Source organism: Heliconius melpomene, chromosome 7 (genome assembly GCF_056956725.1).
Source record: "Heliconius melpomene rosina isolate 202511_hmr_F chromosome 7, ASM5695672v1, whole genome shotgun sequence".
Classification (NCBI taxonomy): domain Eukaryota; kingdom Metazoa; phylum Arthropoda; class Insecta; order Lepidoptera; family Nymphalidae; genus Heliconius; species Heliconius melpomene.
The window spans coordinates 8,978,695-8,996,068 of record NC_140395.1 but is presented as its reverse complement, the minus strand read 5'-3'; the positions used below and the strand labels follow the sequence as shown (position 1 = coordinate 8,996,068).

General features: G+C 31.8%; 2 protein-coding genes across 2 annotated transcripts; both read left to right on the top strand.

Moving 5' to 3' along the window:
• The first annotated feature begins 1,186 nt into the window (after positions 1-1,186).
• LOC146537678 (glycerol-3-phosphate phosphatase-like) lies at positions 1,187-4,990 on the top strand. Its single transcript, XM_085188153.1, has 5 exons — positions 1,187-1,493; positions 1,577-1,737; positions 1,825-1,962; positions 2,282-2,625; positions 3,406-4,990. The coding sequence occupies exons 1-5, from the start codon at positions 1,292-1,294 to the stop codon at positions 3,572-3,574; spliced, it is 1,014 nt and encodes a 337-aa protein (XP_085044279.1). The 5' UTR covers positions 1,187-1,291; the 3' UTR covers positions 3,575-4,990.
• Positions 4,991-6,375: 1,385 nt separating this feature from the next.
• LOC146537677 (tubulin polymerization-promoting protein homolog) lies at positions 6,376-17,003 on the top strand. Its single transcript, XM_085188161.1, has 4 exons — positions 6,376-6,607; positions 14,304-14,446; positions 15,151-15,432; positions 15,982-17,003. Exons 2-4 carry the CDS (start codon positions 14,318-14,320, stop codon positions 16,171-16,173), a joined length of 603 nt encoding a protein of 200 aa, XP_085044287.1. The 5' UTR covers positions 6,376-6,607; positions 14,304-14,317; the 3' UTR covers positions 16,174-17,003.
• The last annotated feature ends 371 nt before the right edge of the window (positions 17,004-17,374 follow it).

Genomic DNA, 17,374 nt, shown 5'->3' with positions numbered 1-17,374 from the left:
AGAATAAGTATATATTATAGACAAACTACGAATCAAAAAAAAAATCACTAAAGTCAAAGTTAGGTTTTTTCAAATTTGATAGTAATTTGATTTAATAACTCTAATTAAATCTTAAATCGTTATCGTCTACTCCATCAAGTTTTGATAAAAGTATCAAGTGGTCAATAATAAATAGATATAAGAATATTTATCTTTGCAGGAAAAAAAATAAAATAAGTTTACAATAAACTAGGTAGATTTCGCTCAACTTTACTCATATGAAATACTACCACGGTAAAGAAAGTTAAATATTTTATGAATAATCTTACCAATAGGTATAGGATCAGGTTTTTAATTTGTGGCGTTCATTGGCACTCACCAATGTTTATATATTAATCAAGACGTCAAAGTTCAGGCGTTAATGAATGAAGCAGTGAAGTTTGAAGTAGCAACTAGCGACGAGTAGCGACTAGCTAGCAGCTACTAGCGAGCACAACGAAATGTCAAACCTATATACGTTCCTATATACGATAAATACCAGTATATAAAAATTAAAGTATAGATGATCTACCTTAGAAATGGACAACCCCTCACCCCTCCATCTCACATTTAAGTATTTTATTTAAAGTGTAAAGAAAAACTAAACTGAACTTGAAACTTTTGGAAATAGCCGACAGTGCTAAGATTTGATCTATTATTAAACTGGTTGAATGAGCAGCTATTTTGTGTATGCAAGTATAGTGGAAGGGTATTCAGTTTTCAAGTAGATGATCTATACTTACATTAATACAATATTTGTCCGCCGTCAGGCGCATGTGATACCGCTACTTTTTTATACATTTATATTATGGGTAATAAAATCCATATTATAATGGGTAAAAATGCCTTCATAACGAAAATATCACTAAGCCGTATTTTTTTGGATTTCATGTGTCGATGAGGTTTATTTACAGAAGTAATAAAAACAAATTTGTAAAGTCATTGATTATTCTGGTTATTTAATCACGTAATCTTGAAGCGTGGACATGTAAACAGCAAACATTAAAAAAATATACACGTATTTTTTCTTTTATTTTTCTATATTTTATTGATTTGGATGCGTAAACCTATAATTAAATGTCCGTTACCAATGACTAAAACTTATAACTTTGACATTGACAACCTATAGGGAAAATCAAAAGTGACAATTGACATTAGTTTGACCTTTTGATTTCAAATTAATCGGTAAGGTAGGTTGACTTGAAACTATCATGGCCATTGCTTTTAATATTATGAAATAACCAATCAATCGCTGTTTATCATAATTTTGAAAATGATCAGATATTTTCAAACATACTTAAGAAATAATTTGTATTGTATTAGTAGGAGACATAGTTGCAACAAAACCGATAGATCCATAGTAACAACCAACAAAAAAATGTTTAAATCATCAGTTTTCAACCTTCAAGAAGCGTCTTCAGACAAAGTTCTAGAATTTTTAAATTCTTTTGATACAGTTTTAAGTGATTGTGATGGTAAGTTGTATGTCGTAGAACTTATAGTATATAAATTTTATGTTAGTGGTCACATATCTATAGTCTATCTTTTATTTTTGCAGGTGTGTTATGGATTAATAATAATGCGATTCCGGGATCGGCAGAGGCTATGAATTATTTTCGTAAATTAGGCAAAAGGATATTTTACGTTACCAACAATTCCACAAAAATACGCGGTGATTTCGCTATTAAAGCTCAGCAGCTTGGCTTTATTGCAGAGCCGGTAGTATTTTAAAACTCTTTCTTAATATAATCAACATTTATCGTGCCTTATTTGTATTAAAGTAATAGTAAAATATTTCATTGACAGGAGGAAATACTTTCTACAGCTTACTTAGTAGCACATTACTTAAAAGGAATTGGATTTAGAAAAAAAGTGTATTTATTGGGCTCTAATGGAATAGGAGATGAACTTAAAGCTGTGGGAATTCGGCACATAGGAGTAGGAGTAAGTATGTTTCATAAAATTTTCATTTTTGGTTAAAGTCAATATTATAGCTATTACCTCTACTTTCAGAATTATAAAAACTACAATAGATGATAGGAATTATCAATAATCCATTCATATGGATATAAATAAACATGTTAAATATATTATACATATATTTAACATGTTTATTTATGTAATTACTGTATCCTCCAATATTTGGTGGGCTACAACCCTTAAAATAAATCAAACAAGACTTATCATCTTCGATTGTTGTTTTAGAAACAGATTGCCAAATAGATACTGATCAAAAAATATAATTACAATATATTGCTTTCAGCCTGATCATGTTAAGGCAGATTTTAAGTCCATGACTCCGGCGGACATGGATCCAGAAGTAGGAGCAGTAGTAGTTGGATTCGATGAACATGTCAGCTATCCTAAGTTAATGAAAGCTGCATCTTATCTTGCCAATGAAGAATGCCTATTTATTGCAACTAACACTGATGAAAGATTTCCAAAATCCAGTTCCATTATTATACCAGGAACAGGAACACTAGTACGGGCTGTAGAGACATGTTCAGAAAGAAAGGCCTTAGTGCTGGGCAAGCCAAATGACTATGTTAGAAAGTTTCTGGAATCATTTGGCTTAGATCCTGCTAGAACTTTAATGATTGGTGACAGGTATGACTAAAAATTAAATATTTAATAGGGTGGAGCGAATAAGTTTTTTCTTTAATTTTTGTTTACTCATAGTGTTAATTAATTACTTATGAGATTTTGAAAAAAATATAATATTATATTATATTTTCTAATATTAATAATTAATGTTGTTTGCAATATCATTACCAATAATTACATTATATGTTCATATCCATGCATATGCAGGGTGCTAAATTAAAAGTAAATTTTAAAAAATAATGTGAAGACAATTTTACACACTACACTGAGTATTTACTCTTGATATATATTTTCTAGTTAAATTAAATTATTTACAAAAATATCTTTTTGCCTGTAAACTAAGTCTCTTAAGAAGGTTTTTATTAACAATGTAGAAGAATTGAAATAATATAATTATTTTACAACATTTTTTAACAACATTTATGGCCACTATCTCTACCCTATTATATGACATGCTAATAAATAATTAATGTCATTATCTTTAGTAAGTATACTTTTCAGCTTCATACTGTATCCCACACTCAGCAGGGTAAGCAGCGGGAACCTAATGCTAAGACACTCCATTCCCCACTTTCCGAGTTGTGGAACACAACTCTGCGCTTTGCTTCAACACCAAAGCAACGAAATAGAAACATAAATTTACATAAATAGTTCATGTCTACGAGTGGGGATAGAACCCACAATCAGTCGATTTTACAGTCACACTTTGTGACAGACGCACACAGACCATGAAATAAATTACTAAAAAATTGTTTCATTTATATTACACATTATATTTTTCAGATGTAATACTGACATTGAATTTGGAGTTAGATGCGGATTTCAAACACTTCTTGTTATGACGGGAGTGACTTCCGAGAAGGATTTAGAGAAAATGAGAAATGATAGAAGACCACCCCTGCCTGATGTTGTGTTACCTAAACTAGGAGACATAATGAATTTATCATCATAGTACAATAATAAATAGTACAATAATATGGAGGCCGTCGTGGCGCAGCGGCAGAGTCTGACTGTAGACGCGACGGTTGTGGGTTCAATTCCCATAAGGAGAAATGAAATAATTCATTTCTCTTGGCTACCTTGCTATATGCGAGATAGAGCGTGATAAAAAACAGACACAATTGACACATAATATGTTGTGATAAAAAAATATTTATAACTGTCAAAAAATCTGTGTTACAGTATTTATACAGACTGCTTATGTTCTGTATATAAAAGTTCATTACAATTTATTGGGGTTTTTGTATCTAGATTTTTATAACATGCTATTGATTTAGCTGTAGGCATATTGATTATGTGATATATTTATAATATATATTATACAAAGTAAAATGCTATACATACAGTAATTAAGTTTCATCTGAAAGATTTATATAAAGTAAGGTATTATGTATACAGTTATACATGTTTATATACAGTAAAAAAAATATGCATAATTATAGAACAATTGGGTTATTTAAAGCAACTTTGAAAATTTTTGACCCTTTCTCCTTCTCTTAGCAATAAAAGGCTTAGCTAGACACTTAGACGCTTTTAATTACCTAGTTTCATACGCAAATAGGGTAAACCTTTGTAACATAAAGCATAGTTCAAGGAACACATCTTAACATTTTACCACGCCTCCTATCTCTCAAATTGTGGTACGTAATATTTGGAAGGCCACCTATACCAAAGCTATTATATATTATAATTATGTAATTTTTACTTTATTTATGCAAGTAAAAAAATATATTTATATATATAAATTTGAGTTATTAAAAAATATTGCAGGATTTTTTTTAATACTTATTTTTGATCTAATTCAATAAATAGCATTTATATATTAAAACTATATACATTTGTTAAAAAATACTAGCAATATTACGTACAAAGTACAGTAAGGTAGCTTAATATAAATATAAGAACAACACATAGTACAATGTAAGAACAGTATTGAAATGATTGATGTTTATTTTAATATGTAACAGTTTGTATAATATTTATAACATTTACATATACTTTTTTTTGTTAACTTCCATTAATAAATATATGTAGATGCTGAAATTATTATATTAAATGAATACTTTTTTTTTTTATGCGTCATGGTACTGCGGTACATTGTGACTGTAGCAATTTGTGTCAGTGTTTTATATTATGCACATAAAAGTCGATTGCTACATTAATGTCAAATATTACAAAAATATGTTTATATATATATATATATGTGCATTGTATAAATTTAATGCAGTGTACAGATACATATAGATTTATTCTGTTTCTTTTTAGTGTAAAAACTTCAGCATAAAAATGACAATCGCCTAAAAGTGTATATTAGTGCAAGTAAAGTTAATATTAGTGCAATTTATAAAAAATATAATATATTTAAATAGTCATTTTTTTACTTAAAAAATGAATATCGCAAACAATATAATATAAATAAGCATTACACATTTGCCATACATTTATCCTGAAGACGGCAAATGTGTAAGTAAGTGAGATACATTTATCTCACTAGAAAAATTGTATATTAGCAAAAGATATTTATCTTTTGCTAATATAACGTTACGTTAACGTTGTAGTTAACGCTGGTTTAAAGATGCCGAGGATAGTAATAATCCGGTCAAGTCGGACCACACGTATTGCCCTTGCTGGCGACGTGACTGTTCCATTCAGTGTCATCTATACCATTAGTGTTGAGGTGATGCTTTTCTAGTTCGGAATCACGCGGCGAAAGTATTTTAAGGTTATATCCCGAGATTTTTTAACTCCCGGTCTCCCGCATATGAATGTGTCAGGTCAGGTTTGTGATATGGGTCAAAAAAAATAAAAGGTAATCTTAAATTTATTAACAACTTGTTTAGATTATTCATATAAATAAAGAAACTAAACTTTTTTGAAATAATGTTTCATAACGTTAAAGAAATATTTTAAACCTTTAATGGAAGGAATTATAAAGACAGGACTCCATACAAAGATAACTGAAGCAGGTATAGTGTAGCTGGTTAAAACTGGGTCATTCTTTCAATAGCATTCGAGTGAACGAGTACTATATATCTCATTTTCATACATACATAAGTTTTAAGGGTAACAATTATTTCTGATGTTAAAAATGTTTTTTGTACCAATGTAATAAAATTATATATCACATATTATCACTTATTCCTCGTATTGGAATTAATAAATAAAAAATAAAAATATCATCTTCACGCTATGATCGCTATCTACGGGTATATATATATAATAGCTTATGGGGCGAATTTTAAACTCGAATTTTGTCCAAATTTCATTCACAACCACGCTCGTACCTACAGTTGAAATTCCCGACTGCGTTAAAAGTATCGCTTACAATAGAGTCATCCGGCTTATATTAATTAAGCGATAAGCGTAACATCTATTTTCAAACACACTCAATATTACGAACTCGACGGTGCGTAGGGAACGAAATGTCTTAACACTATGTTCCCTTTGTCTACTCTGTTATATTAGCGAAAAAAAAATTAAATAAAATGATTTAAAACGAATATTTTATTATAAATCATTAAATTATATCATCCTTTCGTACAATAGCCAATGAATACAAAACAACAAAAAAAGTTTTTCATAAATATTTTTGTTTTTCCTTGATACCAGTTGCATTGACGCTCTCCTTTCCCTCACTTGAGCTTAAATCAATTTATGGTTCTACCTATCATATAGACGCGTGTATAGACTAGTGATGTGATGTTTCACGAGTAGCTACTAGACTCTACAATGGGTAGTGAGGTACCCCACAAGTAGGAGAAGGGGACGTGTGCGCATGCGCGTTACTACGGCGGAGCGCTCAATCTGCAAGATTGGAAACACAAGTAGACTGTGTGGAGGCACTCTTACAGCCCGGCGGCCGGTATAGCGCTTTGGGCGCGCCAGTTTCAGTGCCCTGTGCAGTCGCGGCGAACGTGCTACGAGCTGCTACGTGCTGTTTGCAATCTCCACTATATATTTATCTAAGCAAATTTAACAAATTCGTGTAAGTATTCTCTGTTTTTATGTTATAATAGAAAAATATATGTCTTTGTGTCTCTAATTATTATGAATTGATGCGAATATGGAGAGAAAGAGATGACTTATAGATGATTTTAGAATTTTTTTATATTTTTAAATTATAAAGGAAAGTAAAAAATAATTATTGATTTTTCTTTTATATTAAAACCTAATATTGAATCGCACCAACGGATTATATTATTTATTGTATTGAAAATGTCAGAGTCATATATTATTTTTATCAATAATCTTTTGTATTGTATTTCCTATTTAGCATAATAATGAAAGTATGTTATATTTGTGCAATTTTCTTCAACACTCTTCACTGTAGACAGTGATATAAAGGGTAAAACTTGCTAGCGTCTATTCTATGGCGACCCTTTGGTTTTAGAAATTGAAAATTAGTTTTTTTAAAAGGACGTATAACATTCTACAAACATTATATCGCACCTTTACAATTATGCAGCTTTCAAAAATTTCAAGTTTTAGGAAACGTCAAATAAAGATTTGTATAATTACGTTTTTGTACAAAAATTAGGCTTACAAAATCATTTTAGATGATACAATAGGAAGTGTTTATTTATCTATATATTTTTTCTTTCTCAAAATCATGGTTTTTTTATTAGGTCACTATAATTCTAAAGGCGCGATATATAGACATAGCTATTTTTGACGCATGAACACATTCGAAGCAGTAATCTATCTACATCGAATATCAGATAAACGTAACAAAATGATAATTAAATACTTTTACGACATTGAATTTCCTAGCGATATACTGTTATCAGTAGGGACAATTTCATGCAATTTCACGATAAGCTAACGGTTACAGTGGCTTAGTTGCACTGACCTTCGCCTACAACAAAACAATATAAGATAACGACTGTACTTTATCTATCTTTATTCGTTAATGCGTGTTTGGGTTTTGGGACCAGGGATGAAAAATATAATGTCTAATAAGAAACAAATAAATGTTATTTATTGTCAAGTCAAAAAATCACGTTATAATTCTATCAGAAATATGTACGTGAAGGTTCTCTACTTTATTAGAAATATTGATATTTAATAAATAGATTGACATTTACAGTATAGTTAACGAGTCGTGGCCACCCTGAAATTATTTTCTTACAACATTTAACATATTTTCAACATTTTTGCATATTTTCAAAGTGTTTTGTGATTTCTCATTCTTGAAGTATTTTTCTTTTCTTACATAGGAATGAAAAATACTTTATTGTATAAACATAAAAATATGTAATTAAAGTATATTTATTTTTATTTTAATTGAGTACTTATTTGAGAGTTTAATAATAAATTAGTGAGGCACTTACTACTACTACCTACTCTTATAACGTATGTGATATCCAATTGTTTCATGGTAGTCATTGTCTGTGAGAGTTTCCTTTAACACCTTCAACTTTTAGTCGTTACCATCGAAGCGGCCATTAACATCAATTACACATGAAATTTCACTTTCATGTTTCCCGTGTTATCAATAGCAAATCTTTTTATGTTCAGTTACATCCGTATTGTTTTATTTCTTACAGTATTTTTCTTTTAATGAATGTCTTAATAAATGATAGGAATGTGTTGTAATATGTTGTTTATTATTAAATATATAAAGTGTACCTACATATATTCGATCGCGATGAGTCTGTCACGTTTATAGGTGACGTAATGGCATTGTACCATTTGGATATATAAACGTGCTCAGCCTGCTAATAATTATTATATGAGATTAAAAATAATATCTTCTATAAATTACTAATATTTAATAGCTTACCGACTAATCAATGACAACACACATGTCTTAACTATGTGAATGTTGACAGTGGTAGGCATATATTTTCAATATTATATTATTGCAAATAATAAAATAAACTTGCACCAAGATACTTTCGTAAGTAAGGAAATCCATAACTAATGAAGAGTTTGCTATTCATAGAATAAGCTGTACCATTTAAAATTAAATTTAATTGGCAAGGCTATAAAAATTGCGAAAACACAATTTATTCCGACTGGGGTGACTCGATTATAATGCTCTATCAAAATATACATAGACCGATGTACGCGACTGACGTCATCTACGGAGTGGGTCACGACTCACGCGCTATCCTCTGCAAGAGTTCTATTCTGGAAACGTATTGCTGAGTTTCCTTTTACCATTCACAATCACTTGTATATCTAATACACTATATATACGTGCAATGGTACATTAAGATAAAAAAAAAAACATTTTGAACAAAATAACTACTATTATATACTTTGTAGTTATAACAATTCATACTAATTACTAAACATATATAATCTTAAATGAAATCTTTGTACGGAACATATTGACTATGTTTTTCTAGTTGTTTAAATGAATCACTGTCATAAGTCTCTTCTTATTATTTGTTACTTTACACATACTCATGTAATATATATCTACATAATTATTCAATGTTATTTCTAGACCTATTGTCCTGCTGTATGTAGATAATGTTCATAATATAAGTAGATGAGCATACATATTAGTGAGGTCGTCGTGGCACGGGCAAAAGGGTGTGTTACAGTTGGTTGTAGGTTCGATCCCCACTCGAAAGAATGAATTATTATTTATTAGTATTTTCATTTCTTCGCTCTGGCACCCAGGCAACCCAGCGTTGAGTTCCTCCTCGCAAAATTCGGCGGATAGTGGGGAACGGAGTGTCTTAACACTAGGTTACCTCTGCCTCCCCTACAGCTGATTTATTTTATTTATACTCGTATATTATAATATTGTCACTTTAATACAAAGACTTACTACCTATATGTTTTCTTTATCTAATCAACCATTCGTATTTTTCCGTGATATTGATGAATATAATATTCTGTATAATCTGTAAACGAACATTACAAAAATAAAACAGGTGTAATCAAAATAATATGAATCCCATAATCCTCTATGAGGCAATATTTACGACAGACTAAAATAACCGCATTAGCTAAATATAATACAAGCAAGCGCATTCATATCATATTATTAATGGATAGTTAAGTATTTATTCATATTATATTTAAAGAAATGCAGTTGCGACTTGAACGTGCACTAATAATAAATAGGAAGTGGGTCAAGAGGTGACATCATGTTTCGTTCACACCCTCTGTTTTACATTAAAAGCTTAATTAGGGTGGAAGCAGAAAATTGCGATATTGACACCTACCTGTAAGGCATTTTTATTTCTTAATCTTTTATTATACAATTAAGAGAAAAAATACTTAAACTAATTTAATACATTAAAAGTAGATTTTATCACTCTGATATGTAAGAAGTCATTATTAACTACATATATTTGGTTATAATTAATAAATAACTATTTAAATACTTAGATACTTAGAATATACATTGTGATACATCATACATCTATCATTGATAAATGTACACCTACGTACTTGAACTAATTGAAATCGAGCATAGAATCGTGACCTCTGTTTATTAAATCACATATTATTTAGACTCAAGTGTACGTGTCTAGGTCTAGTCCAGATCTAATGGCTTATATCCTCCAGCACCCACAGCGGTCGTTGCGGAGGTGTAGGTGATACGTACTCCTGGATGCGTCGACAAGAGCTATTTTATCATTATTTTTTTTAGATTTTAGCGGTTTAGCCAAAAATGACTATCAATAACGGGCTCTATTAATTTTTATAGATAGCGCTAAAATAATGATAAAATTAACTTCATATAACAAGGTTACAATTGCGTTGCATTATTTGAAGTAGAGGCATGATGATACAATAGGAGATACTAGAAAGATCTATTCATCACGTCATTCACATTTTCGCGTACATTTATTTATATAAAGATGTTACTTGTATTTTTTAAGCGTCATGCTGAATCCCGCAGCAGGGTAGGCAGGGGTAACCTAGTGTTAAGACATAAGACAAGACTATTGCCGATTTTTCGCCAAATTCCGGAGGCATTACGTGTTGAGCGGCGGGACTCAACGCCGGGACATCAGAACGAAGAAAATGATAAGAAATATTAAATATTTCATTTCTTCGAGAGCGAATCGAACCCATAACCTGTCCGTTTTACAGTCATATTTAGTACTCCTGCGCCAGTCTTGGCGTGAGTAAAGTGTATCGCTACCTGTTGTATGTGTTTGTAAATAAATAGCAAAAATACAATGCAAGTCAGTCAAGATGCTCTATTTCGTACCGTCAATAGTTACAATAGCTATACTCACTTATCCAAAAGTACTTTCTGTTTCTGTCCTAAGAAGAACTTTTACTTTTATTCAGGCAAAAATGGTTAACATTACTCTTTGTTTGATATAGTCTAGATGCGATCATGTCACATCATATTCATCTATCTTTTTCCTCTTATTTGGCTGTAAGCCTTAAGCCTTCCATTACATTTTCCTATTAAATACAATTTTTCAAGAGTGTTATTGCAAAAAGTATTTATTTTGCTGCGTTTGATCTAATCAGGCTAAGTAAACGAAAATATTTAAATCTAAATAGAGATTCTTTAGAATAGAAATTTTCCTTTTTTTAAATTTCAATAGCCAAATCTTAGAAGCAAAGCATTCCAAATCTGAGCTGATATTTACGGATACGCGTAGTAAAGTGTTCATTGGACAAGGTCGCTGATGTAATTGCCGCTTTTAGCGCGAAAACATAAAACGTATAGTATCTAACTTGTCAATAACACTGAGATATACATATGTATGTCTAACTAACTAGTTTGCTTTAACTATGACATCATAATATTGAACTTTGCTGTTACCTTGACTTTCTACAATTGTTTATAACTTAAAAAATTGCAAGCGTGGCGTTATGTTCCGCCACTCAACACGCAATGCCTCTGGAATCCGGCGGAAGGTGGCGAACGGAAGTGTCTATTATTAAAAATAATTCGAATACAATTCAAATTTAAATATTTCTTATTCAAATAGACTTTTTAAAGCAGCAGCACATTCGTTTCGTCTAAGCAAACATTTTTATATTATTGAACCGAATAATAGATTTTTTTATTACCATCATTCTTATAATTATTTTTAATTTCTCTAGTAAATATATATAATATATAATTTAAGATATGTTGTGGAATTTTATTATAGAGGTGTAGATAATAATTATTTATAATAAAACGAAATGGAAAAAAATATTTGCAAATTATCAGCATTCATAATCATAAGCAATAACGGTTTATCATTTTCTAGGACTTAAAATTATTCATAATATTGATTGCATTTGAATTATGCAATTTAAGAAACAAAAGTAAATCTTAGGTAGAAGTTCAGTATAAAAGTGAAAAAAATATATTGTACTAGAAAAGAGGCGAGTCGTGGCGAAGGGGCACAAAATGTGCTGCAAAATCGGCTGGTTGTGGGTTCAATCCCCACTCGAGGAAAGGAAATATTTATTTAAATGTACATTTTCATTTCTTCGCTCTGGTGTCTAGGAAAAGCGGGGCATTGAGTACCGTCACGCAATGCAACGCTATTCGGCGGAAAATGGGGAACGGAGTGTTTTAACACGATGTTCCCTCTGCATACTTTATCTGCTCTAAGCGGGAAAATGCGTGAGGCTAAAAAAGTTAGGAAAGGAAATAAACATACTGTGTTACTTGTTTTTACAGCATATTTTGGGCAATAAAATGTATCTTCTGCATTACAAGAAAACGCAAAGGCATCTTACAAACAATGCTCTACCTCAATTTACCCAGTCAGTGGCGGACTAAGGGGGGGGCGGCAGGGGCGGTCCGCCCCGGGCCTCGGGTCCTGGGGGGCCTCCAAATGGTGCAAATTCCCTTGATGAATTCCTAAATAGGCCTTTCAAAAAACGTATAGTGTCTACTTAAGAGGAAGTTTAAGGTTGAAAGGGGCCTCCAATAAACAAATAAGTACAAGGATTAGTGCAGCCTGTACCCGTAGTTTACTTTTATCTTTCTAATGTCCATTTAGTTTGCATGTGGTGGAACCACAGTTCGGAGTTTTTTACTTCAAGTTCTAGGGCCTTCAGACCGACGTCATTTTATAAAAGTTTTCGTACTCACTAACCTGAAAGTGGGGCCCTTCCCGAAGTAGCGCAAAATAAAGATACATCTCTGTCTGGGAGGATGATTGAGCCATCAGATCGGGTTTGGGTGCTTATAAGGGGTCCTAAAATAGTCCATAAATAATATATGTAAAATTATAGCGTACTTTTTCAAAGTGGTTTTGGAAGTCAAATGGCAGTTGGCAAATAGCAAATTGGGTCCCTCTCAACTCAAATTGACTACTTATTGACCAGACGGTGTCATATGGGCAAAGTAACTAACTGTAAAATAATTCCAGGTGAAAGCCTGACGGCCCAACATCGTCTTCTTCTGTACTTTAACGTCACCCCGAAGAAAAAAGTAGCCGAATGGACCGATGTAGACTGACTTCCTAGCAGAGGTGACGGCTGATATATAAAAGCATACCTGTTATTTTATACGGCAGTGAATGCTGGCCAGCACTATCTCGGCACATTCAGGAGCTTCACGTCACGGAAATGAAGATGCTAAGGTGGATGTACGACGTAACACGGTATGACCGCAATCGTAACACATTCATTCGAGGTAGTCTTGGAGTCCGTGACGTAGCGGATAAACTCCAAGAGCATCGCCTGAGATGGTTTGCCCACGTTACGCGGATGCAAGTGCCATGCTATATCAGTCCCTGGAGTGAGACCTATCGAACGCCGAAGGAAGCGCTGGTTGGATGTTGTAATGCAGGACATGAGAGCCGATGGACTCACCATCGAGGCACTTAAGACCGTGCAAAATGAAGTAGGTTGAGTAGGAAGGCAGACCCTGGAAATAGCCGGGATTAATGCCAATAAGAAGAAGTATTTTGTCCCAATTTTAAACAATCTTTAGGACGTGTGGCAAGAGTAAAGCCTACGTAAAGGGTTTGGTTATAATATTTTTTTTACATTTTTCTCAAAAACATATTTAAATACGAGCGTTTTTACTGTAACGTAGGTGAGCGTGTACCTTAAATTGGCGCTATCTTTGAAAGGGTCTCACTTTCAAGTTAGTAAGTACGCATACACTCTTACCTACTTATTAGATAGACTATTAAACTAAAATGACGTAGGTCTGGGGGCCCTGGGATCTCAGTCTATTTTATTTCCTACGCGGAACTAATATTATTATAGCGTGTGAACTAGCTCATGATGATAAATTATTATCTATATTGGAACTAAGCTTATTGAATTGAATATGATCAGGTTTTACATCTAGAGCTGCTCTGCCTCCACCTGTACCTATCAAATGGTAGTAATAGAGAATATCAGTGCTCGTACCATTCTTATTTTGGTTTTGATACAAATTCCTCTTTTCTTCTATATGTTATTTAGACGGATCATAGCTTCTTTTGTTATCCCAATTCGTCCTTTTATCTCGAGGACACGATATTTTTTTTGCTAAATTCTACTACATGTACTTTTGTTATTTAGTATTTTATTTATTTATTTGCAAGATGTAAAATTGTGATATATAAAAATTTTTTAGACCGGAGGGGGGGGGGGGGTGCTTGGGGGGCCTCATTCAACGACACCGCCCCGGGCCTCCGACGGGGTTAGTCCGCCACTGTACCCAGTAAACATTTAATTTAAAGCTGATACATAATTTAAATAAAAAAAAAATATTTATCTAAGATTAAAATAATTTTAAATGTTTTTTTTAGTATCAGCAGTAAGCATGTCGGAGGAACAAGCGGTCGAGCAGGTGACGCAGGAAGTGAAGGACGTCAAGTTGGAAAACGGGACAGCTCCGGGCGCAGCCAACGGAACGCCGAACAAAAATGATGACAACGCTATTCCATTTAAGGTAAATATTAAAAATTATATTCTATCTACCTAATTACACCTACAATTATTTTACATTTTAATGACATTAATCGAACGTGGAAGTTGTGTTCGTCAATTTCTACTAATATTCTGTAGGAAAATTATGCCGAAATGAATATTTCTTATATTAACCGAAATTAAAATTTATTATATTAAAACTTTCTTCTTTCCTAAGACTACTTAGTATTTAGAGCCAAGTTGCTTTATAATTCTTATACTTACATTTGTTTTTAAATATCATTATCTTTTGCATGTTTTAATCATTACATTCGAGGTACGATCAAAAACAACTTATTAGGTATTAATTATTATACACTATGTAATTAAATAATATTAAGTATAATAACAATAATAATATTGGTACGGTTATATCTGTGACTAGTAAGATAAAGCGCAGTTGATTTCAACACGCTGTCTTCAAAAATTGGCGGAACATTTGCGGGAAAATATTTAGTTTTGAAGAAAATTGTGAAGAAAATTAAAAATATCTAATATTTTATAGAACTCGGTTGTTTTTATCCTACTTTCCAAGACTATAAAAGAAGACTGTAGAACAGAGTACCCACCGCCTCTCTGACCACTCCTTCACAAATCTTTTTTGTCATTCTTCTATCATTAATTCTGTGAACGTTCTCTACTTTTACAATGTTATTTAGAAATTGATATTAGGTTATTTCTTTATAGGATGCATTTAAAATGTTCTCTAAATTTGGAGATCCCAAGTCAGACGGAAAACAAATCACGCTGTCGCAAAGTGACAAGTGGATGAAACAAGCAAAAGTCATTGACGGGAAGAAAATAACCACCACAGATACTGCCATTCATTTTAAAAAATTGAAATCAGTAAAACTTGGCATCGATGATTATCAAAAATTCTTGGATGATTTGGCGAAAAGTAAGAAATTTGAATTAGATGAAATTAAAAAGAAACTTACAACATGCGGCCAGCCTGGATTTTCAACACACGTAAGTTAATATTAAATGTGTATGTAAATACTTAAAATTTGCTTTAAATAAAAATCAGCTTCACGCTGTACCCCGCATAAAGCAGGGTAGGCAGAGGGAACCTAGTGTTAACACACTCCGTTCTTCACTTTGTACCGAATTTTGGAGGTATGGCGTGTTAAGTGGCGGATCTCAACGCTACGCTTTGTCTGGACACCAGGACGAAGAAATGGAAATTTAAGTAAATATTTCGTTTCTTCGAGTGGGTATTGAACCCACAATCAGTCGCGTTTAGAGTCACACAAAGTGTAACATGCCGTAGTATTTCAAAATAATAAAAAAAAGCGTGAATTATTTAGTTTAAAATATTAAGACGAAGTATAGTAAAAAATTTAAACAGCTAATTGTTTACTTAATTGAAAAAATACAAATCGATTTAAAAGATTTTAATAAAATGTTTACATCCAATTCTACCTAGAACTTATGGAGTTGTGTTCTGGTACTGTAGGAGTGTAAAAGTTCTATTGGGTACTTATCTTAGTGAACTTACTACTTTTTCACATGATTTAGCTGCCCAAGTCACCAGCGGCAGCAGCGGCCGTCGACAGGCTGACTGACACCACTAAATACACCGGCTCCCATAAACAACGTTTCGATCAATCCGGAAAAGGGAAAGGCATAGCTGGGAGGAAGGATCTTGTCGACAGTTCTGGCTACGTCTCGGGCTACCAACATAAGGATACTTACGATAAAGCACATTAGCCTGTAGTATCACCTAATATTTATAAGTAAAAATATTTACGTAAGCATAAAAGTGGTAAAAACGGAACTTTTATATTTTATTATCATCTAAAAAAAATATTTTTAATACTATCGTTTTAATAAAAATTAATTCTATTATCTCCGTAAAAATACCTGCTTACGTAAAACTGAAACGTCCCTTCTTGTTTGAAAACATGTTACGAATTTGAAATGATCAGGCCCTAATATTTATAATTAGATATTTTGTAGTAACAATTACTTATATACGAACAGGATGTCGATTGTACTCAAATGTCTATTTGTCGATGAGAATCTGTTACGTGCCTTTTTAGGTTTGTGGGTTTATAATCCATTTTTGAATCGTTTATTTATACGCCTATATTATTGAGTAAGCATTCCGTTTGACGTAAATGTTTTATTATTTATATCTAGATATTAAGTAACAAGATGTAGATTCAATAACATTTTTACTTCATGTTTAAATATCTAGTCGTGAGTAGTTTAGATTATTTTGAATAAAAATTATATTAAATTTTTAATAATAACTTTACATTTATTCTTCAAATTATGTAGAAGAACTATATCCATGGTTTTAATATTCTCAAAGTGCAAAACTCGTTGTATAATTATATAATAGTACAATGAAGAGACTTACAGATGTATCTAATATTTTTTAACGTAAAGTTAAAAAAAAACAATTTTAATATTTGAATAATTGTGTAAAACCTTATTATATTCATCACAACAAAATCACATCAAAACGTCTCCATAAATTATGTATTTTTAAAAGCATATTTCAATTTATTGCAATAAATGTATTATGTACAACATTGTGTGGTTTTTTATTAATTCTTTTGACAGGATAAGTAGACAGATATCTAAGACCGAGCAGAGCCGTAAAATCTAAATTAACCATTTATAAAATAAATTGATATTTTACAAGGCGATAGATATGTCAACGTAGCGGAAGTTAGAATATTATTTTCTTTTGAGATAACGTGTTTTGTTAGATAGAAGGGTTTGCAATATGGTGACTGACAACTTTTATTCTTTACTCATCCTGATTTTAAAACCGTTCAATACCCCTTTGGACAATTACATTTATTTACCAGTGTTTAAATAATTGATTTAAATAAGGTTTTATCAGAATCATAACAAGGATGTTATGATCTACTCATATTATCTAGTTATTTAATGGGCT

Excerpts from the sequence above, each read along its gene's own strand:
- LOC146537677 (XM_085188161.1), top strand. The coding sequence starts at position 14,318 with ATGTCGGAGGAACAAGCGGTCGAGCAGGTGACGCAGGAAGTGAAGGAC. Across the intron at positions 14,447-15,150 it reads ACAACGCTATTCCATTTAAG|GATGCATTTAAAATGTTCTC; the intron begins GTAAATATTAAA and ends ATTTCTTTATAG. Across the intron at positions 15,433-15,981 it reads AGCCTGGATTTTCAACACAC|CTGCCCAAGTCACCAGCGGC; the intron begins GTAAGTTAATAT and ends CACATGATTTAG.
- LOC146537678 (XM_085188153.1), top strand. The coding sequence starts at position 1,292 with ATGATCAGATATTTTCAAACATACTTAAGAAATAATTTGTATTGTATT. Across the intron at positions 1,494-1,576 it reads AGTTTTAAGTGATTGTGATG|GTGTGTTATGGATTAATAAT; the intron begins GTAAGTTGTATG and ends TTATTTTTGCAG. Across the intron at positions 1,963-2,281 it reads TTCGGCACATAGGAGTAGGA|CCTGATCATGTTAAGGCAGA; the intron begins GTAAGTATGTTT and ends TATTGCTTTCAG.